Raw genomic sequence first — 26,778 nt, 5'->3', positions numbered from 1 at the left:
CCATGGCTGTAAGTAATGTGGCTTTAAAAAAAATGCTTTGTGGTGTTTTATTTTTAGACTGCATCTTGACATTTACTAGGCTGTAAGAAAGGAGCTTCTGTTTGTTTACCAACTTTTCCACCTCTTTCATGTGACTCCAGTTATTCCTCTCTCCATTTGCCTCAGATAATGAAGTCTAAGGTATCTGGTTCTTGGGATAAAGTGCTTAACATTGACAAGGCCAGCACTAGTGGTGTGAAGTAGTGTGAACATTGCTTCAGAGACCACAGTGTGATCAAAGGTGATATCAGTGGTCAGGAAAAGGCAACCTGGAAATCATCACAGAAGTTGGTGGTTAGGGTGCTCACGCCCACCCACCCATGCTCAAAAGACTAAAGTTGCAGCCATATCACTTGGGTACTGCCCTACTGCTGTGCTACAGAAGTCATGTGCATCTGGGTTTATCCTGTGTAAACAAGACTGTCCAGTTGCAAATGATTGCAATAGCACAGTAGTGAACATGATATCCCATAATGTGTGGATGCAGCCTAATACATCTTTTCCTTATGTATGTAGTATAGATTAATACTTCTATTTGTGGATATTTACTATACCTGTATTATTTAATAATGTAAACATGCCACTGAGCGATTCATGAACTTTTTAAAATGGTTATAAGATTATGGGGAAAACTGGAAATCTAGTATATTTTAATTAGGGTTGCCAGCTCCAGGTTGGGAATAGGGCTGTCAATTCGGTTCGCCCCGAACTGAAAATCAGCCGAATTTCCCTTGATTCGGCGATTTTTAGTTCGGGAGGAACCGAACTCAAAACTGGCGGGCAACCGGGGGGGGGCCGAATTCAGCGAGTTCGGGAGTTCGCGAATAAATTCGGCCAATTCGGGGCCGTCAGTAAGCAGCATAACCTTCAGTAAGCAGCATTCTCCTCCCCCGGCCAATCGGTGGCCAAGCTGGGTCTTCTTCTGGCCAATCAGTCAGGATTGAGTACTGGAGGAATCAGCTGATGTGCGGCCGGCCGGGGAAAGAGATAGAGAGAGGGAAATCCTCATGTGTGTGTGAGGGGGTGCTTGTGCACATTCGCTCCTTTCCATGGCTGCAGAGGGCGCATTTTTGGGTGTGCCGACCCCAAACTTTCAGCGGAGCATCAGACAAGGCTTCTTAAGATACCCCCCAAGTTTTGTAAACATTGGGTCAGGGGGTCCCGAGATATGGGCTCCACCCCCTTTTTCTTTCCATGGCTGCAGAGGGTGCATTTTTGGGTGTGCTGACCCCAAACTTTCAGCGGAGCATCAGACAAGGCTTCTTAAGATACCCCCCAAGTTTTGTAAACATTGGGTCAGGGGGTCCCGAGATATGGGCTCCACCCCTTTTTCCTCTCCCCCCTTTTCCATTTTCGTGGCTGCAGGGGGCGCTTTTTTGGGAGTGCAGCCCCCAAACTTTTATCATAGCTTCAGACAATCCCGCTTAAGAGACCACCCAAGTTTTGTAAAGATGGGTTCAGTGGGGGCTGAAATATCGGCTCCCCCCTTTTCTCTTTCCGTGGCTGCAGGGGGCGCATTTTTGGGTGTGCCGACCCCAAACTTTCAGCGGAGCTTCAGGCAAGGCTTTTTAAGAGACCACCCAAGTTTTGTAAACATTGGGTCACCCGAGATATGGGCTTTCCCCTTTTCCCTATTGGGATGAATGGATCACCCTCGAGAGATGCATACATATGGATCTTATATTGGATACAAATGGAATCATATTGGATTACCCAGCCTCCCAGCCCCTCCTGCTGGAACAGAAGACAGCCACAGTAAGACCCCTTTGGGGGCTTTAATCTATAATTTTTCTTTTCTGTGTGTGTGTGGGGGGGAAAGCAGAGTCTGTGTGTGTGTGGGGGGAGGGAGCAGTTTCTGTGGGTGGGGGGGGAAGCCAAAGGGGGCTTTTGCCGGTTCTGCCTGGGGTGTGTGTTCCCCCTCCAGTCTCTCTCTCCCTGGTTTGAGGGGGGGCTTTATTTTTATTCTTCAGGTTTTTCCTCATTCATAAGATCAGTTAGGTTATTTTGATGCTTGCTCAAAACTGGTTTTCAAATGGTGACTTAAAGAATGCATCTTCCTGTTCCCAAGTCCAATGCAAAAGGAGAAATTCCACCCCCTCCTGCTCATTATGCATAGCTAGCTGCCTCTGTCCCTTTCCATGGTATGCAAACTCCCAGGTGTCAGGTATTGCTTTGCACTGTCGCAAAGATGTTGCATTGCATGCTTGTGTTACTTTGCAGTTGTATTGTTTTGCAAAATTCTTCACACCTGCCCCACCCTTTGCATGTTTGCAAAGGTGTTGCTTTTCAGTTGTGTTGCTTTACAAAGTTCTTAGCACCTGCCCCGCCCTTGCTCTCATCAGCTGTTTGCCGGGGCTGGGAGCTTTGTGCGGGGCGGCAAGCTCTGCTGAGAGATGCACATTCAGGGGGGGACCCCTTTCAGGGCCCATATCTCAGCCCCCCCTGACCCAATCTTTACAAAACTTGGGGAGTCTTTCAATATACGTCCTTTGAAGCTCTGCTGAAAGTTTGGGACCTCTAAGCCCAAAAATGCCCCCCCCAGAGCCACGGAAAGGCGCGATTGTGTTTTTAATGGCTTTATTCGGCCGAATTTTTTTTCCGAACTTTGAATTCCCGCCGAATTGAACGGATCCGAAGTGGGGGAGTTCGGACTTCGGCACGTACCGAACCCACAAGGGCCAAATTCGGCCGAATCCGAACTGTACCGAATTTTTTTTTTTTGACAGCCCTAGTTGGGAAATACCTGGAGATTTTGGGGGTGGAGCCTGAAGAGAGTGGGGTTTGGGAAAGGAGGGACTTCAGTGCCATAGAGTCCACCCTCCAAGGCAGCCATTTTCTCCAGGTGAACCGATCTCTGTTGCCTGGAGATCAGTTGCAATAGTGGGAGATCTCCAGCCAACACCTGGAGGTTGGTAACCTTAATTTTAATGGTTGCATATGTGGAACCAGAGGGTAGTAATTTTTTCCAGATTAAAACAAACAGGTTGACCCTTAGTGCTCTGGTCATGTGTACAGTGATTTATTTTGTTTTATTTTTGCATTCCTAGCCTGGCTGCCTCCCCCTATAAAAAAAAAAGAAAAGAAAAGAAAGAAAAAACTTAAGAAGAATATTAGATTATTATTTTGTGCCTCTTTGCAGTTGTATATAGCTTTATTAACTGATGTTGTATTATGTACATGGTGCATAACCATGATGCATTTATGTTAACATTATGAAATTAATAATGTGATTACAACATACATCTCATACTAAATATTCAATTGAAAAAATATACTGATTTATTGATTTATTTTATACCCTATAAGTTGTTTATAACCTTTTAAAAAATAAGCCTACAACTGTAATCTTGATTACTACCCTCCAGGTACTAGCAGGGGATCTGCTATTACAACTGATCTCCAGCTGACAGAGGTCAGTTCACCTGGAGAAAATGGCCACTTTGGCAATTGGACTCCATGGCATTGAAGTCCGTCCCCTCCCCAAACTCTGCGCTCTTCAGGTTCCACCCCAAAAACCTCCTTCTGGTGATGAAGAGGGACCTGGCAACTCCAGATTGAGTAAAAGGATGGCTGCATCCAAGCCAGTTATTATAAAAGTAAATTAAATGTTTACATGGAGTTTTAAAAGCTAGAAAGTTGAAAACTGCAGATATTTTTCTCTGCACCTTGCAAAAAGTAAGTCCAAGACTTACTTACAGTCAGAACATTTGTAAAAAAACCCCACATTTTTAAGTTTGTTTGTAACACGAAGCAGCACCTTTACACCCCATTCTCTCTCCAAAGCAACTTTATCTCCTCCCTTCTCTCTAACAAACAAGAGAGCCAAAATTATGTGTTTCAAGTGGACTGAAATCTCTATTTTGGACCGACCTGTAGACATTTATTTTTGGCCACTGATGCCTGGGAAGGCGGGTAAGTCATTCTAAACCAAACTTGTGTGAGCTGCTGGTCCACCAAGGGACTGAACACTTATCACTTGTCAAGGGCAGCAATTTCCAGTAATTAACAAAATGCTTAAGCTAGTAAGTGTCAAGCATGAGACTATACATTTCACAAATCAATAAGTAAAGCATAACGCGGACAGTGACTTTTGGATGCTTGACAAAATGTGTTTGCATCAGCTTGGCTGAGTGAAGATAGAAGCTGAGGAAGGCTATAGATCCTTCTGCTTCAGCTGTGCATTACACTATTCATCAGCTAGAAATATTGATGGCAACCCTACTGCTATCAAATACTTCTGTCTGATTCTGGTGGTACAAATGTTGATCTTTCTGGTTGCAGACACACTATAATCAGCTTTCTAGGTAACAGGTGCATTAAAATTTGGCATGCCACGTTTTTGTGATTAAGTCGCTTGTGTGCAATGTTTAATCTGATACTGGCATTCATTGCTTTGAGTGCACAAGAACAACTTTCTGTACAGCAGACAATTGTATGAAGAAAGCAGTGTGCCCACCATGTAGGCGTAGGGGGTCCTTTTTGCATTCTGAAAATGTTACAAACCCCACATTTTTTTTTAATGTCGCTATTGAATAGGGAGCCTTTTGAGCTGAAGGCTTGTCAGGATAGCTTAGATAAGAACAAGCCCTAGGCTAGACAGGAGCAAATCTTTTGGAGTCTCTGTGGGCCAAAGAAACAATAGTGAAGGATGTCTAGCTTTCATCTTTGCCTTCCCCTGGGAGAGATAAAGTTTGGGCAAATATCCAGGTGTCTGAATCAGGCTCTGCGGCTTTTCTGAAAACCCAGAGACTATAATTAACCCACAGCTGCTCTGCTGACATCTGTGAGAAGAAAATATTTAATGCATTCACATTGTTACTTCTTTGTAAAGCTTCCCCCCCCCCCCCAATTTAAACTCCCGGCGCTAGCAAAGCATTTGTGTTAAGCCCTCATAAACATGCTGCCTGTGGTAAAGTGAAAAGATGAGCACTCAGCATTAATCCTTGGCGAGGGGTGAGCAACAGGGCAACGGCTTCCACTGTTGCTTGGAAGCAGGAACAAGAGCCGTGCAAAAGGTTGATGCTAGTTTAAATTTTGACTAGGAATTCCTGGCTTGCCTAGAACTGCTTTCATTACCTGGGAAGGGCGATAATTGTCCCGCCTGCTTGTACAGACGATGTCTTGAAACCGTCCCTTTTTAAAGAAAAGCTGGGCTGTTCCACAGTTGGCTTGTAGGAAGAGCTGTAAACTTACTTCATTTCATTTCATTAACCTTTATTGGCATACCAAAAGACAGAGATAGAAAAAAACAACAATATACCTCCAAAGGGCAATACATATAAGTTACAAGTCGGGTTAATAAAACTTTTCTTGTTCTTTAAGAACTCCTGTAAGAAATTCAGCCATGGTAGCAGTAATTTTAGGATCATGGTCACTCAAAAGAAATTTGCATTTCACTTCATTACTCCTGTATGTCTTGTACTGGAGCAAAGTTGATAGCAGTTTATCCCGCAGAGTCACATAGAAGGGGCAATCTAAAAGGATGTGGTCAATTGTATCTAACAAGTTTAAACCGCATGTGCATAGGCGTTCATGTCTAGGGATCTGGAGGTATTGGCCTAAGAGCATCCTAGATGGGAATGCATTAACCCTAGCTAATAGAAAAGCGCGGCGTTGAGAAGGTATCTCTAGGTTATCTAGATACCTAGCCATTTTACCCGATCCATTAGTAAGGCCTTGATTATGAGTAATGGAACTCTTCTTTGAATGCTTAATTTCTTCAGTGGTGTTTTTTCTTTTCTTTTAGTGTTCTGTTGGAATCCAGAATTTTTCTCGAGTGTGCAAAGTTCTTTTCTTAATGGGAACTGGGGCATGTGAAAATCAAGAGAACCAGGGAAGTTCCTCAGACACAACAGCATCTCCACTTGAATTTTGCTGGGGTTATTTACCGTTGTGGTGACCTTTGTGTATGTATCTCTCTGTAAAATATTAGATTAGAAGAAGGGATGTTTTCCAAAGCAGAGCTTGAAACATCCTGAACGGCAGCCAAATAACGAATGCCAAATACCAGTATCCCTGCCCTCAGAAAGGTCCTAGGCTCAATCCCAGCCATCTCCAGTTAAGGTAACTGTTGTTTTGAAAGACCTCCCTCTACTCAAACCCCCCAAAAGCCACTGCTGTAGATGAGCAAATAGCCTGACTCAGTATAAAATAACATCCTATGGAAATTGTGTATGTGTGTAAAGGGCTGTCAAGTCACAGCTGACTTATGGCCCAGCAAGGGGCTTTCAAGGCAAGTGAGAAGCAGAGGTGATTTGCCATGGCCTTCCTCTGCAGAGCCTTCCTTGGTGGTCTCCCATCCAAGAATAGACCCTGCTTAGCTTGCAACAAATAAAGACCTCAGCAAGGGGCTTTCAAGGCAAGTGAGAAGAAGAGGTGGTATGCCATTGCCTTCCTCTGCAGAGTCTTCCTTGGAGGTCTTACTTACGAGTACTGACCCTTCCAAGATCTGACGAGACTGGGCTATTATACCATGCTGCCTTCCCTCTGTCGCGCACAGCTTGTCTGGACTTCAGGAGTTTACCTGGTAGCAACTTCACACCACGCAGTTCTGCTATGTACAGTTTATTTACAATATCTACACAGAGTCCTTTGGCTGTTAACATTCACAGCTCTGAGCATCAAAGTGCTTCGCCAGCATATATAGTTCAGGCAATAGGTAACTCACATTCACTATACAGACTTATATACACATTCATGACCAATCACAGTTCACCTGAGATGAGTCATTCTGGAAATCCCCATTCCTGGCTGTACAAACTGGATCAGACCAGTCTCATCACATGACTTAGCTGTCACTCTGATCAGTATGATCTGTTTAGCAAACTGCAGACTAGGCATAACTTTGACATATGTTGACACGCCTCCCTAGTCAAACGTTTGTTAAACACAGCCATTTCTTTAAGTATTGAAACCTTTCAGTATTCAAACATTTCAGTCTCCTGGCTTAGTTCAAACCAACCATTCTCATTTCTGGAGACTTGCCCCCCTAGGTAATTCTTAATTGGGCCTAGATGTTTCCTGTCCAACCACCTGCGTAAATCCCCTTGCAACTAATCTTGCCTTATATTTAACATTTCCATTTGGCAAGGTTTTGAGTCTGTACAACCAACGGCAACTCAGAGTTTTCTTATCTGCTGGCAATTCAGATAAGGAAAATACTTCATTTGACACCAATGAGTTATATTCCGCCTCCATGGCTTGCAGCCAAGCATTTCTCTCTTCTGAGGCTAAACTTAACACATCATTGTAATCAGTTGGAACTTTCACAAACACATGGTTAGCAGTTACACCATACCTTTGAGGTGGAACACCTTTTGTAGATCTAGAGGACACTCTTGGTACTGCTCTCTGATCTGCACTTTGCACACTCTCAGAGTCTGCATGTATTGGTGACTGCACCTCCTGTTTCACCTCTGGCATGTTATCAGAATCATCATTCATAGGTAACAATACTGTGGATGGTAATTGGTTTGCATGTATCTTAGGCCAATTAGCATCCTCACAGAATGAAGCTGAACGACTGAAACTTAATGCATTCTGGTTATTTACAAAACGGTAAGATTTCATTCCTGTCTGATACCCCAGGAATGTCAACTTCTTTGCTCTTTCACCACCTTTCCTCCGTTGTTTCAGTGGTATATTAACCCATGCTTTACTGCCAAATATCCTGATATGATCCAAACTGGGATCTTTCCCATACAAAGCCTTGTATGGAATGTTATCTGTGGCACTTGTCCAAATTCTATTTGAAATATAACAAGCATTTTTTGCCGCTTCTGCCCAGAACATTTTTGGCAATCCAGCATCAAGTAGCATTGATTTTATCATAGTTTGCAGTACTCCTGCCTTTCTCTCTGCAACACCATTTTCCTGACTCATAGATACATTTGCAATTCTGTGTTCAATACCTTGAGTCTTAAACCAATGAGCCATTTCACCAGACATGTACTCGCCCCCAAAATCACTTTGGAACTTACAAATTTTATGCCCCAATTGCCTTTGCACATTGTTAGCCCACATCTTTATAGTATCACACACCTCTGACTTCTTTGCTATGGGATACACCCATGTGAACCTTGTGGCATCATCTATCAAAAGAAGAAGATATTTTCTTTTAGATATACTGTCTGGGAAAGGGCCTACCAGATCACTATGAATAAGATATAGAGGGGTTTTTGTTACTCTGTCACTCCTTGGTGCAACTGGGTGTGCTTTAGATTTACTTTGCTTGCACACATCACAATCCAAATATGTTTTGCACCCTTCAACCTTCTCTTTGCCCAGCATGGCAAGAGTTTTATTCAAGGTACCCCAACCCACATGGCCAAGTTTTCTATGTAGCAAATGTATACATTTATGGTGTGGGTTTTTATTTAACACTGTTTGTGCTTTACCTGCCATGTTCTCTAGCACATACACATTATCTTTCAATTTCCCCACTGCCATAATTTTATCACCTTTGAGAATATTACAGCACTTATTTCTGAAAGTCACACTGAATCCAGCAGAATCTAGTGCACTAATACTTAATAAGTTTTTCTCAAGAGAGGGTATACAAAGCACATCATTGAATGTATGGTTTAAACTTCCAAACATTACACTTCCTTCACAGGAAACAGTTGCAGAACGTCCATCTGCCAAACTTACATGACCTAACGCCGATTGATGTGAGTTCATTAGTAGTCTTTCCTCCCTCACAAATATTTGTGAAGCTCCTCAGTCAATTATCCAAGAGTCATTCAGGGAGTCTGGACTCACTCTCACCAGCGTAGCTTGCTGTTTGGTCACAACTTGAGTCTTTTTTCCTTCTCTGTATTTTCTTGCAGCAGGGCAAAACCTTTGAATGTGTCCCTCTTTCCCACATCTGAAACATCTCTTTACACGTAACGCCACTGGTATAGGCTTACTTGCTTCACAGCTGAGGCTTGTATCCTTCCTTATCTCTTGCTTGGCACAGCTCCCGGTCTGGCCGGCTGCCAACTCCCGTTGCATATATCTCGTCTCCTCTGATAATAACCTCCCTGTGAGGTATTGCAGAGATAACGTTGCTGCATCCACAGATTCAAGGGCTGAGATAAGTGGGTCGAAACGCTCCGTCAGGGAACTTAAAATTATAAACACCTGGTCCTGGTCAGAAATCTGCTTTCCCCTCTGAGCCAGCAGTTGAAAATACGTGGCTAAGGTGTTCAAATGAGCTCTGACACTCTCATTTGGCTCCATAGTCTTTCTATACATCCTTCTCATGAGGGAAATAAGAGATCCAGCTGTGTCTTGCACATATACAGCCTTGAGGCTATTCCAGGCATCTTTAGCTGACCCCTGTCCCGCCACATGCACCAACTGGTCATCAGCAACACTTAATATCAACGTGGCCAATGCCTTCTGGTCTTTTAAACTTTCCTCAGGCGTGGGAGCTTGTGGGGGAGAATCCACATACGTCCACAATGACTCACGCTTAAGATAATGCTCCATTCGCAGAGACCACACGGCATAGTTATCTGCGGTCAGTTTATCAACCAGCAGGGCAGAAACAGCTTGTGCCATTATATCTTCTCTCACCGGCAGTAGCTGATTATCTTCCCCTGGTTCCTCCTCCGACTCTTTGTCAGAAACAACTGACCCGTCTGCAGACTGTACATCAAGGTCCTCAGCGTCGCTGGCCTCTGTAGACATCCAAACCGCTCACAGCAGCAACTCACGGCAGTAGCTCACCAACTCCAATAGAACCTCCAGCTCTCAGCGCAGTCTATCTGGGCCGATAACCCTGTCGCGCACAGCTTGTCTGGACTTCAGGAGTTTACCTGGTAGCAACTTCACACCACGCAGTTCTGCTATGTACAGTTTATTTACAATATCTACACAGAGTCCTTTGGCTGTTAACATTCACAGCTCTGAGCATCAAAGTGCTTCGCCAGCATATATAGTTCAGGCAATAGGTAACTCACATTCACTATACAGACTTATATACACATTCATGACCAATCACAGTTCACCTGAGATGAGTCATTCTGGAAATCCCCATTCCTGGCTGTACAAACTGGATCAGACCAGTCTCATCACATGACTTAGCTGTCACTCTGATCAGTATGATCTGTTTAGCAAACTGCAGACTAGGCATAACTTTGACATATGTTGACACCCTCCCCTATGGATGTTAGTCTTTATTATTTTATTTGCTAACCGAAAGTAAGTAGGGTTGAAACAGCTCAATGTTAGACTCTGGGAAAGTTTGCTAACTGTGTGAATATCTTCATAGCTGTGTGGATGACAAATTTTTCACTTTTTTGTGACACTTTTCTTTTTTGTAACATAACACTAGTTTTTAGATATGCCACTGAACTACTTTGAAGCTTAGTATCAAACTCTGTCATTCTCGTTATCCCTGGAAGAATTACAAGGAGAGCTGACACTTTGGGGAGGGTTGCATCTGCATAGTGTGCATAGGGAATTGAGACTTGTCTTTCTGGTTTCCCTGTATGTCTTCCTTTTTTTTTGGCTTGGACTAGCCAAAGAATCTCTGTCCACATATTACAGGGAACTTGCATATATCTGTTTGTAAGAAAAGGCCAACAGTTGTTCACTTTACAAATGAAACTAGGGACCAGGACCAGGATAAATGAAGGGTTTGAATCACACATTCAGCAGTGTATGTGTTGAAGGTAATCTGAGAATTACTTAATTCACATATAAAGAAAAATCAGAAGTGAACACTGAACACAGTTTGTGCATGTGTTCCCTGTAATTTGTGACCAAGGCTGGAGACTGTCTAATATATGGGTGGGGGGACCTGCAAAGGGTAAGAGAGACAGCAATCCCATGGATGTACACTTACCAAGGAGTAAGCAGAGTGAACACAGTTGGGCTTACTTCCTGGAAACATACATGGATCAGGCTCAAGGAGGGGCGGGGGGTTCGAAACTATCTGACCACAGATTATCAGTGCAATTTCTTTTGAATTTTCCAGGAAAGATCTTTAATTTTTCAGCCTTCAGTTCAGGAAAAGCACAATGGTTAAAAAACACTACCACCTCTAGTCGTTTTGAAAAGGCCATATTTTGCATGTCACTATCCTGAAGGTCATATACTGCTTGTGTCTGTGCTTGTGTAAATGATTAGAAGAGTACACCTCCTAACAAAAAGGCATTATTTAATGTAGCCTGCAAGAAGCACATTAAATGCTCTGCTGATCAAATAAATGAGTTACTGCATAGATGATCTTTTGAGTAGTACATAAAAGTCAGGAGGATCAGACCCTGAACTCTGCTGACATGCAAGTTGCTGACATATCACTTAACCATGGCCAGAAATTTGACCTCCTTCTACCTTGGTTATTCCAGCTGGAAAATTAGAGGAAAGGCATGACTGCACTGAAAAACAGATGCTTCATGTGAGCTATGCTTTCTTGAGTAAACAAGACGGCATTCTTAGCAAGTTATGTCACTGCTTCTGTCCACTGATCCAGTTTACATAGTGACTGAAATATTCTCATAATACAGAACAAAATATAATAATTTTCAAGTACTCATATTTTTCTGCAACCATTTCTGCTCAATTTAGATTGCCTTCCTGGATACTGAATTACACGAATCCTGTGCTTTACATGTAAATATGGAGAAAAATATTTTTTACTAATGTTACCAGTACATTCTGTGACTTAAGAGACTCAATACAGTTTGCAGAAATACATTTAGGCAATTGCCATGTATCTTTGGCAACCAACAAGTAGGGGCACTTCAATACCACTCCCAATATACACTCTTTTAGGAACTGTTACTGGGTAGGGTACTTAAAGGGGTTCAGTGGTAACAAGAGTTATTTACTTAAAGAAAAGAAGGCACGCTGAAATATTTGTGGCAATTATGATTGCCAGGCAAATATACCATCTTTGACCTCTGTACCCTACACACAAATTAAGTCTCCAATTGTCCTCCCCCTGAAGACAAGTCATTTCATTTTTTAAAAAGCACTCAAATATTGATATTCTGCTGTAATAATAGGTAAAGCAGGTTCTCTGAATTCCCACCTTTCATTAAAATTCCCTTTCCCTCAGAGAGATATTAGGAAAAGGGAATATCTCCACAAGGGAGGGGGATAGAGACTTACTTTTTTAAAAATGAAAGCTGGGAATTCAGTGAACCTGTTTGACCTATCATTACAGCAGACTGTTGATATATCAATATTTGAGTGTCTTTGTTTTTAAAAAAACGCAGCCATGACATCACTATATAGATACATGCATGTGGGAAAAAGGGAAGATGCTGAGATGCCAACGATGATGGCAGCACTCTCCCTTGAAAATCATGATTACTTAAGGCATATGTGGAAGAAAATACACGGACTCCACAACGGTGAAAATGAAAAATGAAGGCAGGTGTGAGGAAGAACCATTCCTAAATATGACCTTCTATATCTGGTGCACTGTGCTTCTCTAAGTGCAGTTCACTGTCATTTTTGTACAAAGAATTGTATCAGCTCTCCTTTTGGAACTTTTTAGGTGGCAACCATAGTCTGGTACCACCTGGAAGTGTTGTAGGCCCTTCCCCTGTTGAGGGCTGGATATGACCGCAATAAATGACTTTTGAGTAGAGTTGCCAATCTCCAGGTAGAGACTACATTTCTCCAGAATTACAAATGATCTCCAGACTATGAAGGTCATTTTCCCTGGAGAAAATGGGGGAGTTTTGTTGGGCAGACTCTATGTCATCATCATATCTCTGCTGAGCCCCCTCACTCCTGAAACCCTGCTCTTCACAAGCTCTACCCACCCCTAATCTCCAGGAATTTCTGAACCCAGAGTTGATAACCCTACTTCGGAGTTGTACCATAGCAAACACACCAAACACGAGGAAGAACCATGCCCAAACTGATTCCCATGTTTGTGGATCAACTGCTAAAATATTTAGAAGTCAAGTGTCCAGAAAAGCCCAGCATCCAATAGATTCACAGTCAATAAGCATTAAAGGCTTTCCTCATGAACTTCTGCATTTTATTATTTATTGAGACAATAAGTGGCGCTGCACAGCAGTGCACAAGAGGGTTGAGGGAAAGTTTCACATTTCTGTGCCTGCACAGGTACAGCTATTACCCAGCAGGCAGGCTCAAGCTGTTTGCATGCTACTCAAATAACCTGGAAAATGTAGAGATTGTTGTGATCATGATGTGAGGAGGAGAGGAGGAGGAGGAGGAGGAGGAAGACTTGGTTTTTATATGCTGACTTCCTTTATATTTTAAGGAGAATCAAACCACCTTACAATCTCCTTCCCTTCCTCTCCCCACAAGAGACACCTTAGTTGAATTGGTGGGTGCTTTAGCAGGCCTAAACAAAAGATTCATTATTAGGTAAGAGCTTTTGAACTTTATCTCTTATTAAACTTGACTTTAACAACTCCCATGCATAAATGGCCTTAGTTTTTGATCCTAAGTACATTTATTTGGAAGTAAATCGGGCTGGTTGCAATGGATACTGTTTCCAAAATAATTTTCAACATTCTGCCTCTAATGGGGAGGTCTTAATGGACTATTTGGGAACTGCCCTGGAGTAATTGTTGTGTGGAGTGTAGCCACTGCCTCTCAGGAAAGTGTTTTCAAAATTCCTGATGCAATCCTATGCCCATCTGCACAACAGTAGCCCAAGTTGGTAGTTAAAGCACCAGTATATGAAGAAGGAACTCTGGGTGCCTGTACATACATTTGGGCTGACCTTCATGTCAGAATGTTACAGCAGTTTCTGTTGGATATCAGAAAATGACTGACACCACCATTCATTGCTTTGAAATCCCAACAGCCCCACCTAGAGTATTTATGTATGGTCCTACATAAATACTTTGACATGCATATTTGTATTTCACTTGCCTGCCTAAAAAAAGAAATATTTTTGTATCATTTCTGGAAGGCATGTGAACTCCAAAATGTACTTGGGTTTTTAAATAACTGGGGAATAACTAGAAAAATTGTTCTCTTGTATGCCTTCATTATCTATATTTGATAATATATCAAGATTATTCCCTTGGGGCAACCATTGTCTGACTGCATAAGTGTGGTAGGACATAGTGGAAAACACAGTCTTTGATCTACAGAGGGCCTAAATGGCTTAGGTGGTATCATTTGATATGAATGGTAATAACAGATGCACACTTAGGTAAGCCCCACTGAGGTAAGAGGATTCCCAAGGATACGTTTCTGTTTATCATCTTGCTGCTAAAGTGGTGTAAGTGAATTTGGCACAATGGATGCAAGGAGGAAACCATGCATTTCCTCTCATTTTTCTTTTACCACTTGGAGCATTGCTGCAGTGTAAACATAACCCCACTGCAAAAATTGTATGTCATTTTCCACTCACTTGGAAACATCAGCATTAATAAGATGACATAAACCATCAGATGGTCCACTCACTCATTCTCAGTAAAGCCATCTTTTTAAAGGGAAGCTTTCTTAAAATAAAATAAAAAGTTATCTCAGCCTGATTCTACAGAAGTACAAGATGCTACTGAACACAATGCAAGTTGTGAGAAGATTTCATTATGCTTTTAATGTTAATGATATTTACTAGAAGAAACATTCCAGTAAACTGAGACGTGCGATCTATATTGATTCAGTCAATCTGATGCTCCATCAGTAGCTCCTGGGAGCCTGTCCAGAAGGTAGCTGCCTGAACTTTTACAATTGTTGGGCATGAGCCAGCATGGCATAGTGGTTAGGAATGGCACACTCTGGAGAACCGGGTTTGTTTCCCCACTCCTACACATGAAGCCTGCTGGGTGACCTTGGGCTAGTCACAGTTCCCTCTGAACTCTCTCAGCCCCACCTATTTTACAAGGTGTCTGTTGTGGGGAGGGGAAGGGAAGCTGATTGTAAGTCACTCTGAGACTCCTTAAAGGTAGAGAATAGCAGGGTATAAAAACCAACTCTTCTTCTTCATGTGGTAACTGCTGTAAAAACAATAGAAAATTCTGTATGGGGGATCCCTGCCTATGCGGGGCGGGGGGGGGGACCAGTTCTGTGCATCACAAGGTAAAACCTTTGTACACCAGCACATTTGCTTAAAAAGTAGCATTAGTAATGACATGCAAGAAGTTTAATTCTATACATGATAGGTGCACATTACCTTGACATGGCGAGGGTCAGTGGGCCAGTATGCACTGGGGTTTCAAACAGTATCATGAATTGAACAGTTACATGGAATGTAGCCTTCTTAACAGAAGTTCCCTTATTTCTTCACCCAATTTCTGCCTGAAATCCAGCAGTTGGTTTCTTTTTCTGATTTTCATGAATTTCATGAATTTCTAATCGATTTATTTTTTATTAAAGACACATTTGAAGGGAGGAGGAGCAGGAAGGGTTTTTTTTCCACTTTGAATTGGATTTCAGAGGCAGGCAATGTCTTCCCAAACCTTCCTATCCTCCTGCTAGAGCACCACCCTTCTTCAAAGAGAAATCAAAGAGAAATGGGAGAGAAATCCCTCTTTTGAAAGAAAAAGAGAGAAGAGGAATCAATAGCTGGATCTGAAAAAGTGAATTTTTTGGGGGGGGAGAACCTCCCCTCCCCATAACAATGCTAGAAATGTGATATAGCAAGGGCTATGTGCTAAACTGAAAGTGTGGACAGCTAATAAATATAGCACTACTATGCTGTCACAGACCAACTACTGTCATGAAAGCTGCACAGACCCTTCTGCACCTCACTGAATTTCTTCTTGGGTATTTGGCAGAACACCAACACTGTAGTCCTGTTCACATGTTACCGTGAACCTGCGTACATCCTTTATGTACATACACACATCTGTTTTGCTCACACAGTTTAAAAATAAAACTGGGGACTAGTATTTAGATAAATGTGGGGTTTAAATTGCAAATTCAGTTATACATACATAGAATGAAAGAATTCCTCAGTGCACATACAAATAAAAATCACGTGTATACTGTACACAGAATCCCTTTTCAGTTGCTTGGTTTTACCACATGTGTGGGGAAAATGTAGACGTGATACGCCACCTAAAAGGCTCAGGAGGCTGCCGAAACGGCTCAGGAGGCCGCATAACGCCATATAGCATTATACCCAGCAGGGTATAATGCTATAGAATCCACCCTCCAAAGCAGCCATTTTCTCCAGAACTGATCTCTGTAGTCTGGAGATCAGTTATAATTCTGAGAGATCTTCAAGTCCCACCTGGAGGCAGGCAACCCCATAATAACAAAGTCTGCAATCTGTATCTGTAACTTGGTTCAGGCCCCTGTTTTCCAGAGACTCTATCCATACTCCCTGGTTTGAACTACAGTGAAATTATTGTGTGGATGTTCTTTACCAACACTTCTGTAAGGTATCATCATAGTGAACTTGCAAATGGACATAACATGAGCTCAGTTGATTCAGAATTCAGTAATGTGTTGAGTGCCATCCGCCCAGAGCTGCTTTAAATCTCTGAGTACATCCTGGCGCTGCTCATTCTATGATTTTGAGGCACACCCTGGGATGATATTGGAGTCAAGACAGGCAAAGTGAGCATTGACTTTATATTTCCCAAAGGCATCCTTTGTTTCAGGATGGCCTTTTAAAGTTTTTGGCAGCAACTGATTACAGAGGAAGAAGATTACAGAGATTCCTCTGGTTAGAACTGCTATAAATCATTCTGTTGGAGTATGAATCTGGCCCACGGTTCTGTGTTCCTAAGTCAGAGGTCACAAACCTTTTTGAGCCTGCAGGCACCTTTGGATTCTGACATATGTTTGGAGTGGTGAGCATCACCACAATATGACTACCACAGGAGACGGAGCAAGCCTTTCAATGGTAGGACATTTGGGACATCATTAATTCACAGGGTTGCCATAAGTCAGAAGTGATGGCACATAACCCACACACTACTTTGCTTAATGACTTTCCCCATGAGGGCATTTATGAAGAGGAGGAGGTGTGTTTTTCCTATTTTTTATCTAATGTCCCTGTTTGATTAGTGCTTCAGACAACAGATCCTAGCATGCAGCAGTTGGCCACATGTATATGAAGTGCAAGGATGTCTTCATGTGAGCATGTGGAACATAGTGAGGGGCAGAAGGTACATTATATTTAGAAGATGGGTTCTGAGCTCAAAAAGTTTAATAAACTATTCATACAATAATCTTGATAATATATATGTCTTTCAATATTTGTGTTTGCTTCAGTCTAAAACTTTCACTCTCTGAACCCAAATTTGTACCACTTTGGATGGCTGATTGTTTTAGTTGTTGCAAAAGCTGTGTTTCAGAAGAAAGAATGCTATGAACGGGTGGAGAGGGCAAGCTTTCCCATTGATAACAAGAGAATGGAATGGACATGGCAAACGGGAACATTGTGTGGAGATTCACCTTTTTGTAGAAGACAGTATTCCATACCTTGTGTTTCCTGATCCATTGGCAATGGGACATGCCATTTGTAAGGCAATAATTCAAAAGCTGGCCTTCTTTCTCTTTCCTGAGCTGAATAGTATTATGGGCTGAAGTATTTCTTTAGAATGAGTTAGGTTAGTAATACCTATATCAACATTAACAGCAAATAAATCTAATTCATGAAGATTGAAACTTTGAATCTAGTAATTTGATTTGCTACCAGATTTGAAAAGAAAGATTCACCGTCACCCACACTGTACAGTCTGCCAGTATTTATTCTTTCCTCTAGTTTATCAGAGACAACCACTGCTAGAAATGGGCTATGGATGAGGATTCATGGATCAGTATCTAAAATAGAATTGGAAACATGGTACCAAGACCAAAATTCACACATCAGAATCTAAAATTGAATTGGGAACAAGGTACCAAGACCAAAATTATGTTGTTGTTGGCGATGCTTGGCAAAACTTGTTTGTCATCATGTACAGGCAACAATGTATGTCCATGTCAGATTGTTACGGTCTGTCGTTGCATATATGTTGTGATCTATGGACAGGTTTCATATCCTAATTTATTAATTTGTAAAGGCATTGTGGTCTGGAAGGACTTGTTCCCGGGTCTAATTAGCTACTGCCTTGGGGAGATGGCATTGCTTTCCCTGTGGCATATCACTTTGCTTAGTTTCTTCAGCCTTCCAATATGTATAGTAAACAAGCACTTCTGATATAGACATCTTATTTGCTCTTACTCTCCATTTTTAACCGTTTATATTCAGGGTCATATAGGATAATATATGGGAGTGCTGATTTATAGGTCCTGTTGCGACTGTGCAATATGGAGGAGGTGGAGTCTACTAGCTGGTATTCAGGATTCTTCCAGCACTGTTACAGACTAATGCATTAAAAACATACTTCATCGCTTACTGCAAATGTCTAAAAAGCTGATGACAGACTTTTTGCATAATGACTTTTTAAATCTGAAACATTTCATTTATTTTTCTTTAAATGTACATATGCCTCATTACAGGTCACCTTCTTGGACTTTCCCACGACGACTCCAAATTCTGTGAGGAGAATTTTGGTTCCATGGAAGATAAGCGACTTATGTCTTCCATCTTAACAAGTATTGATGCTTCCAAACCATGGTCTAAATGCACATCAGCAACAATAACAGAATTTCTGGATGACGGCCATGGTATGTAAAAAAACTTGGCACTGGATATCATGCTGAAAGTTATATATATACCTCTTGGACTTTAAAAGTGTTTTAAAATAGAAACTTAATTTGTTTATTGTGTTAATTGTAGTTACTTTCACACTCCTTCCACATTTTTGGTACTGCTTGATAGTGAGAGAAAGTGAGTTTACATCTTTTTTGGGGGTGTCTAGATTGGGGTGTTCTGACTCTTCTGGATGTGTTTGTGGAGACTTTTGCCTAGCATGGTGCTGGGTGCCAGGATGACCCAACAAGGGCTCAGTGGCAGAGCATCTGCTTGGCGTGCAGAAGGTCCCAGGTTCAATCCCCAGCAGCATCTCCAGTTAAAGGGACCAGACAAGTTGGTGATATGAAAGACTTCTACTTTGAGACCCTGGAGAGCCGCTGCTGGTCTGAGTAGACAATACTGATTTTGATGGACCAAGGGTCTGATTCAGTATAGGGCAGTTCATGTGTTCATGTGATAACCACAGAATCTGCCTTGTTAGGCTCCCACTGTACTAAATACTGTACCACAGCACTTAGCGTTGAGTTGACCCTATCAAACGAAGAACAATAGCATGAACATTTATAATAGATGAACAATTATAATGGTAATATTGATTAGCAGTGAGCAGTAGATAGTAGTAGTAATAGCAGCAGTAGGTAGTAAGCAGTAATAAGTAGTAGTAATAGTAGAGGCAATAGATGATGAAGTAATATTAGTATGCACAGCACAGCATTTTACAACAGAGTGCTTTATAATCCGTATCATACAGAAACCAAGTGAAGTGTGCTACTGTTTTCTCCAGTTTACAATTAAATAACTTTGTGGAGTAACATGACTTGTTTATGGATGTCCAAGGGTTAAGTAGACATTTCACCAACAGACTCTTCATATCTTCATATATCAGAGGACGGAAGGCCTCTGATTCAAAGAACAGTTAGCTCAATTTATTTAGCTAACATTACTTTCCAATATTCTTTACCACCTTCTCCTTAAGAACAACAAAATACTCTTAAAATTCTTCACTGTGTTCTGAAAGCAATTGCAGCTCTTAAGTAACCAGTTCAAATTCCAGAATGCTTAGATAAAAGTGACCTAACTGAACAAATGGATCCAGTCGTTATGGCAACAGAAATACTTATGGATGAAAAACATACTTTATGCATGCAGAACTTTTTAAAAGCACAGTTGTGTGGGATTCTTTCAGTGCTGTCTGCAGTCAGACAGTTTGTCCCGTTCTTGTGCATTGATAACGAACATTCTGCTCTTTTGTTAGGCAATTATAACACAATTATAACACATTTTTCCCTATATTATTTCTATATTGCTGTGGTACAATATAGTATTAATGTAATGGTGCTAACATAAACTAGTTACAATCTTACCCTTGATTTGGATCCTAAGCCTTGATTCTCCTTTTTAGCTTATTAGAGAGCCAGTATGGTATAGTGGTTAAGAACAGTGGACTCTAATCTGGAGAATGGGGTTCAATTCCCCAGTCCTCCACATGAAGTTTGCTGGAGTGACCTTGGGCCAGTCACAGTTCTCTAGAACTCTCTCGGCCCATGCAGAGGCAGGCAATGGCAAACCACCTCTGAACGTCTCTTGCCTTCAAAACCCTTCAGGGTTGCCATAAGTCGGCTGTGACTTGACAGCACTTCACACACACCAGAGACATTGGCCTTGTGTAAGTAGAAGTCCCTAGGGCCAAAGGAACACACTGTGCAATGGGGGGGGGGCTGCTTCTACAATGGAAAATGGTGCAATGCTAGTGGATCCAAGCCCTTGAGTTGCATAGATTGGATGAGGATAGGATTATTACTACATTCCTTATACTGAGTCACTTCTAGTTACACAGGCATAGTGATGTTACGTTAGCTGTGTGAATTCTTCGTGCCTCGAAAGGCCTGAGCATGATGTTTTTCACATGGCCACTGTGGTAGGGTTGCCAGATCCAGGTTGGGAAACTCCTGAAAATTTGGGGATGGAGCCTGGGGAAGACAGAGATATCAGTGGGTACAGTGCCATAGAGTCCACTCTCCAAAGCATCCATTTTCTGCAGGAGAACTGATCTCTGTAGTCTGGAGATGAGCTGTAATTCCAGGGGATCCCCAAGTCCCACCTGGAGGCTGAAATCCCTACATGGTGGGAACTTGCAGCCATATGGCAGTTGGAAGTTCACCATGGAAACTCCGTTTAGCAGCACCTGATTCTGAGGGGATGGGCCTTCCCCCCCCCCCATATGCAGCTTTCCTGTTGTGAAATGACACATAGGGTGTATTACTTGCCCCATTGGAAAGATGCACATGCAAACATTCAGGGTGTGCACAGCCTCCCAGTAGGACAAATAACACCCCAGCTGTTTTGGGTCAAGAAAATGGTATGGTAGAGAGGCAGGAGGATCTTCTCCCCTCTGTGCCATCATCTTCATCAGAATTGGGCCTATGCAATACTTTTACGTGGAATTGTCACTGGGGACTCACAGCTGCAATATGGCTGCTAATTCCTGTTTGAAACTCATGAAAAACAATGGCTACTTTGGCCTCTTAGTCCTGGTGCTATGCTGATTTCAAAACCAAATCAGAGAGGAGGAAGAAATGGATGGAAATGGTGGTATGGCAAAGGGGAAGATCAGTGGAGTGGCCAGCTTAATCTGAATCCTATCATCTCCCAAAGGTAGGTTCTATCTTCCCTGCTGTGAGAATCAGTGGAGAGCCTAGGATGACTGTCCACCCTGCCAGCCAATAGCTGACAACTTGTGGAAGTCAGTGGACTGGTGACGGGGGGTGGGGAGCCATCAGCACAATGGCATTATGTTACTTCTAGAGAAAATCCAGAAGTGATGTCCTGCCGCTCTAGGAATTGCATAGTTGAAACCAAATACCTTCTGGCAATTCGTAGAGTAAAATGACATCACATCTGGTTCCCCACACACACACGAGATGTAACATCTTCATGCCAATGGTGGAGCTGAGGTAGGCAACAAGGGTTTCTGGCAGGAAGTCTCCTGCCCTAAAGGGAGACCTAGCAACTCTTTTGATCTCTGTTAGCAGGTAGGTGGGTGAGAAAAGGTGCACAGGATTAAGCACATTATTCAGATGTAGTTAGGGTTGCCAACACTGGTTTGGGAAATTCCTGGATATGTTGAGGGTGGAGCCTGGGGAAAGTGGGGTTTGGGGAGAGGAGGGACTTCAGCGTACTATAGCGCCATGGACTCCACCCTCCAAAGGAGCCATTTTCTCTAGGGGGACTGATCTCTGAAGTCTGGAGATCAGTTATAATTCTAGGAGATCTCCAGCCTCCCTCCTCTAAAGTACAGGAGTGATCCCATAAACTGAAAAAGAGTTTTGGAGATTTACCCTGTGAACAAGAGATAAAAAGATGGTAAGGTATATCTTCAGTTAAAACAACTTTTGTGTTTTGGGGCCACTTTGTGCCTTATATATTTTCTACCTGGGAAATATTACAGTGCAAGGATCCCACTTTCTACTGTTATTTCAAAGATAGTGGCTTCATTCAGGCATCACAGCAAGCTACAGTTAAACTTCAAGTGGGCATGAAGACAACTTGTTGATGTGTTCTTGCATGCCTCTCCTTCCTTCTTCCTCTCTTTATTCAGAGCTCGATGTCCAACATCACTGTTTTATCAAGCTCTGTTTACCATATCAAGTTTATGCAAGTGCCTTAGAGTGAGGTAATGTATTGGAGCTCTTCTGCCCGATAAGATGTCAGCCTTGCATTGCTTAAATGAATCAACTTACAATATTTCTGGAATTATCTATTTATAGCCATTTGAACAGGTCACTTAAAACATTTGGAATTAAATTGCATAATAATAAAATGATTCCAGACTCATTGGAGCACATATTGCTGTATGTGTATTCATGTAGCAAATATATATCTGTTCTCTGCTGTATAAAAAAAGATCAGAACTAATCACAAATAGATAAAATGTAAAGCATTATTTATATTGGCATTAGGGATATGCACCAATTTTTTTGGGATGTTCTAAGTTCAGGTTAAAAAACAAATCAGTGGGTTATAGATCAAATCAAGCCTGAACTGACCCTAGAAGCTAAAATGACTAAACTGAGGCTATTGTATTTTGGTCACGTCATGAGACGACAAGAGTCACTGGAAAAGACAGTCATGCTAGGAAAAGTTGAGGGCAGGAAAAGAGGAAGACCCAACAAGAGATGGAGTGACTCAATAAAGGAAGCCACAGCCTGAGCAAGGCTGTCAAAGACAGGACATTTTGGAGGACTTTCATTCATAGGGTCGCCATGAGTCTGAAGTGACTTGACAGCACTTAACACACACACACACACAAGTTCAGGTTTAACAGACCTGGAAATTTTTGGGGGGAAACCGAATCCCCATGTTAGCTTTTTTGAATATTTGAATTTTTTGGGGTCTATTAAACCCAAACCTGAAAAATTCCAGCTGCCTCCAAACTCCACTTGGAACTTAGAGGAAGCAGGCGGCGCAGAGCTGAACACTGAGCTTGGCCCAGCCCAGCATTCAGCTCTGCGCTGCCGCCAAACTCCACACGGACTTCAGAGGCAGCAGTGTTGTCGAGCAGCTGAACACAGGGCTCAGCCAAGCCCAGCGTTCAGCTCTGCAGCACCTGTCACCTACAAGACCCAGCCAGGCTGCAGTAAGTCATGGAGAGAGGGAGGGAGGGGGAGAGGGGATTCCCCCCATTTTGGTTCTAAGGCAATTCGGCCCCCAGCCTCAGGAATGGGCTGAAAGAGTAGCAAAGAGAAACCAAAGGCATACGGAGAAAGAGATGAGTGATGACAGCCATCTGTAGATGTTCTGTCCCCTTTACAAGAATTATGAATCTACCCGCCATTTGTATTAGGAGCACAATACACATGATCTCATGTGAACTGGGCATCACATGAAATTGCTATGCAGGTTCTACTTTTATGCCGACAGAAAATCCACCCCTTGCCCAGTTCACATGAGATGGCAACCCATGTGTATCACACTCCCAACACACGTTGCCACATTCACATGAACAGGAGCACAATATGTGTGGTTGCCATCTTGTGTGAAGTGGGTTTTTCATGTGGGTACAGAACCAGAATCCACATGGAAAATCCAGATATTGCCCAATTCACATAAGACTGTGACAGCGCATATCATGCTCCTCATATATGTGTCTGGCGAGCTTCCAGGGTGTGTGAACAGAACGGAACGTCTGTGGAGGACTTCAGAGTGCACACAAACCTATCCGTTCTGCTCGTATCCTTCCACCCTGTGCATTCTGTACAGCCACACTGGAGTGCAGCACATGAGGTGCATTTCATGCGCTGGCTGTGACAGAAGAAAATATGGTGGTCTTCATTTTAGCAAAATTTAAAGAATCGCTTGCCTGGGACACTGTTGGGACCCAAATGGCATTGGCCACAGGTGTTTTATGTAGTTTAAAACTGACAGTATCTGCTGTAGGAGTGTGAAATGTAAGATTACTATCATCTTCCTGAAGTGTGGCAGTTCATAATTATTATCAGACTTCAGTTTGCTTCTGAGCAGTCCTCGTTTCATGTTAGGCCCCTATTCGCCCTTCTTGAGCCAAATGTGTTTCAGTCCATTTACAGAGCAATACATAGCAAAGGCCAACTTGCAAAGTAGCTGATTTATTTTTCTGTTTATTGTTAGAATAAACAATGTGGTAAGTAAATATTGAAGGCTGCATGCTGAGCTACCAAAAATACAGTTTTAACCCATTAATTGGGACTTAAAAGCAATACGAAAGCTTGGTGGTAGTTTCTAAATGTGTTTGTCCAGGAGGTGGGACAGGATGTTTTCAGAGAAAGAAACACAGCTCTTAAGCTGACTCCTTCCTTGACAAAGGCCAAATGTTAGGTTTCTGGATACTATCCACAAATGCTGAAGAATATTTTAAATAAACCCCTCATAGTCCTAAAAAACAAAACCCCAAACTGGATCTGTCTTGTGAGGAAAAGTTCAGCAGCCAGGTCTGTCTCCCTTACCGTTGCTTCAATGGGGATTACTCTTACACCTGTTTAATGCTCTCTTATCCGCAGCAACCCATTTCTATGAAAGTAGACACGTCAAACTGCCAAGCATTCAGCCCCATGTGTAAGGGGAACCTGAGCATGCAGGTATAAATTAACCACCCTTACCCCTGAGTTTTGGATACCTCTGGCTGTGTAGGAGTTGGAGGTTCTTTCTAGGAGCCTGCTTGAGCACTGTGTCAATGAGGACAGGGTTCTGGTGTTCTGGCCGTTGCATAGGATTGCCAACTCCAGGTTGAGAAATTCCTGGAGATTTGGGAGGTGAGCCTGTGGAGGATGGGGTTTGGGAAGGGGAGGAACCTCAGCAGGCTCTAATGCCACATAATCCACTATCCAAAGCAGCCATTTTCTCCAGGGGAACTGATCTCTATTGCCTGGAGATCAGTTGTAATTTTAGGAAATCTCCAGGCCCCACCTGGAGTACTTGCATGGCAGTTCTACTATTGCAGTGCCAGTGCTTTCTTGCATGACCATTATCAGCATGATTGGTCAGTTTCCAAGGGCCTGGGGGAATGGCTGTTGGCATTTCTAGGATTACTTTTGTTTGTAATGAGAATTTTGTGCTGTAAGCTTTGCCACTGCTGGTGCATAAAGTCATGACTACACTACAGTGGTGTTAGCATCACCCCAGTATGGCAATACCATTAAAACATGAAGATTGTACGAATGTTGCAGCTCTGTCTGTATTTTAGATACTATTTGGGCACGGCCAACATTTCTAGTGCAAACTACAGTACAAAACTGGGGGACCTATTATAAGGATGCTTTTTCATAGCAGCAACAGATGAAGTAGGAGAGAGAGAGAGACTTCATTTTTAGAAGAAGAAGAAGAAGAAGAGGAGTGGGTTTTTATATGCCAACTTTCTCTACCACTTAAGGGAGGCTCAAACCAGCTTACAATCACCTTCCCTTCCTCTCCCCACAACAGACACCCTGTGAGGTAGGTGGGGCTGGGAGAGCTGTAATAGAGCTGTGACTGACCCAAGGTCACCCAGTTGGCTTCATGTGTAGGAATGAAGAAAGAAATCCAGTTCACCAGATTAACCTCCGCCACTCATGTGGAGGAGTGAGGAATCAAACCCGATTCTCTAGATCAGAGTCCACCGCTCCAAACCACCGCTCTTAACCACTACACCATGCTGGCTCTCTTTTAAAAGGTAGTAAAGTGTGTGTATGTGTATAGCAAAGTATAGCCTAAGTAAAAGTCATACTGCTTGCTAGCTCAAGGTCATTGGAGCACAAATAAAGGGAGAAATCTAAGTCGAGGAACTTTTCAGTAATAAATAAGTAATGAAGCTGAAAGGTGTTTGGGCTAAATTTAAATCTTCAAAATAAGCAAACAATTGCAGTAGGTCAGTTGTACTGAGGGAATCATTCGCTTTCATTACATCCCCATTATATTTTCTAAGGCACTGAAGTTAGGCCATATTTTTATTCTGAATGCTTCCCTCCGTGATCAAGTGGAGGCTGGCAATGGTAGCGGAGGAAGATAGGTTGTGGCAATCTATTTTGGCCAAAGAGAAATGAAGCTTTCCCGGACCACAGACATCCAAGCAAGACAAAAAAATGCTTTCATATTGCTTATAATCCTTTGCATATGATCAAGTTACTTATGTGTAAAAAAAAAATCTACTAGAATAGTATTTCCAAAACAACTCTGTGATGGTTTGTTGGTGCATAGAAGAGAGAAGGTGTGTGACTCGACAGATAGCAACGTTCTGCCTAATACTATGTTCTTTTCCATTGGTAAAAGATGTGAACTGTTTGTGCTTGAGGCTCTCCGTGCTTTTCAGGTGTTCCTAATGAACGCTTTCCATCAATATTTCCTTTCATGTGCTGATTTTGTTTTGTTTTGAGAATTTTTTTTCCTTGTTCTTAAATAGTTCTGTTGGCTACAGCTCTGCGTTCATGCTTTTCCTGGCTTTCCTTAAGAAGTTTTGCCTTTTCAACAGTGGTGTGCCTCAGATCGTTCCAATGGCAGCCTCTGTTTATTTTGAAATGTCTGTAGGTCCCATTGATAAATATGGATGACGCCACTCTCTGGATTCATGGAAACAAAAAAGAAAAACTCCATATCCTTCTCTGACGGTGATACTGCCATTTATAAACCAAAGTTCCCGTCAGAACAAT

General features: G+C 42.4%; 1 protein-coding gene across 1 annotated transcript in view; it reads left to right on the top strand.

Moving 5' to 3' along the window:
* The window catches only part of ADAMTS5 (ADAM metallopeptidase with thrombospondin type 1 motif 5), a 67,332-nt gene that overhangs the window by 28,661 nt on the left and 11,893 nt on the right, over positions 1-26,778 (top strand). Inside the window, exon 3 of the mRNA XM_056858394.1 lies at positions 18,427-18,594. Within this exon, the coding sequence (XP_056714372.1) occupies positions 18,427-18,594 (168 nt within the window). The remainder of the gene's footprint in view (positions 1-18,426; positions 18,595-26,778) is intronic.

Source organism: Euleptes europaea, chromosome 12 (assembly GCF_029931775.1).
Source record: "Euleptes europaea isolate rEulEur1 chromosome 12, rEulEur1.hap1, whole genome shotgun sequence".
Lineage (NCBI taxonomy): Eukaryota > Metazoa > Chordata > Lepidosauria > Squamata > Sphaerodactylidae > Euleptes > Euleptes europaea.
The sequence above is the reverse complement of the archived record's forward strand: the minus strand, read 5'-3'. Positions and strand labels throughout refer to the sequence as shown.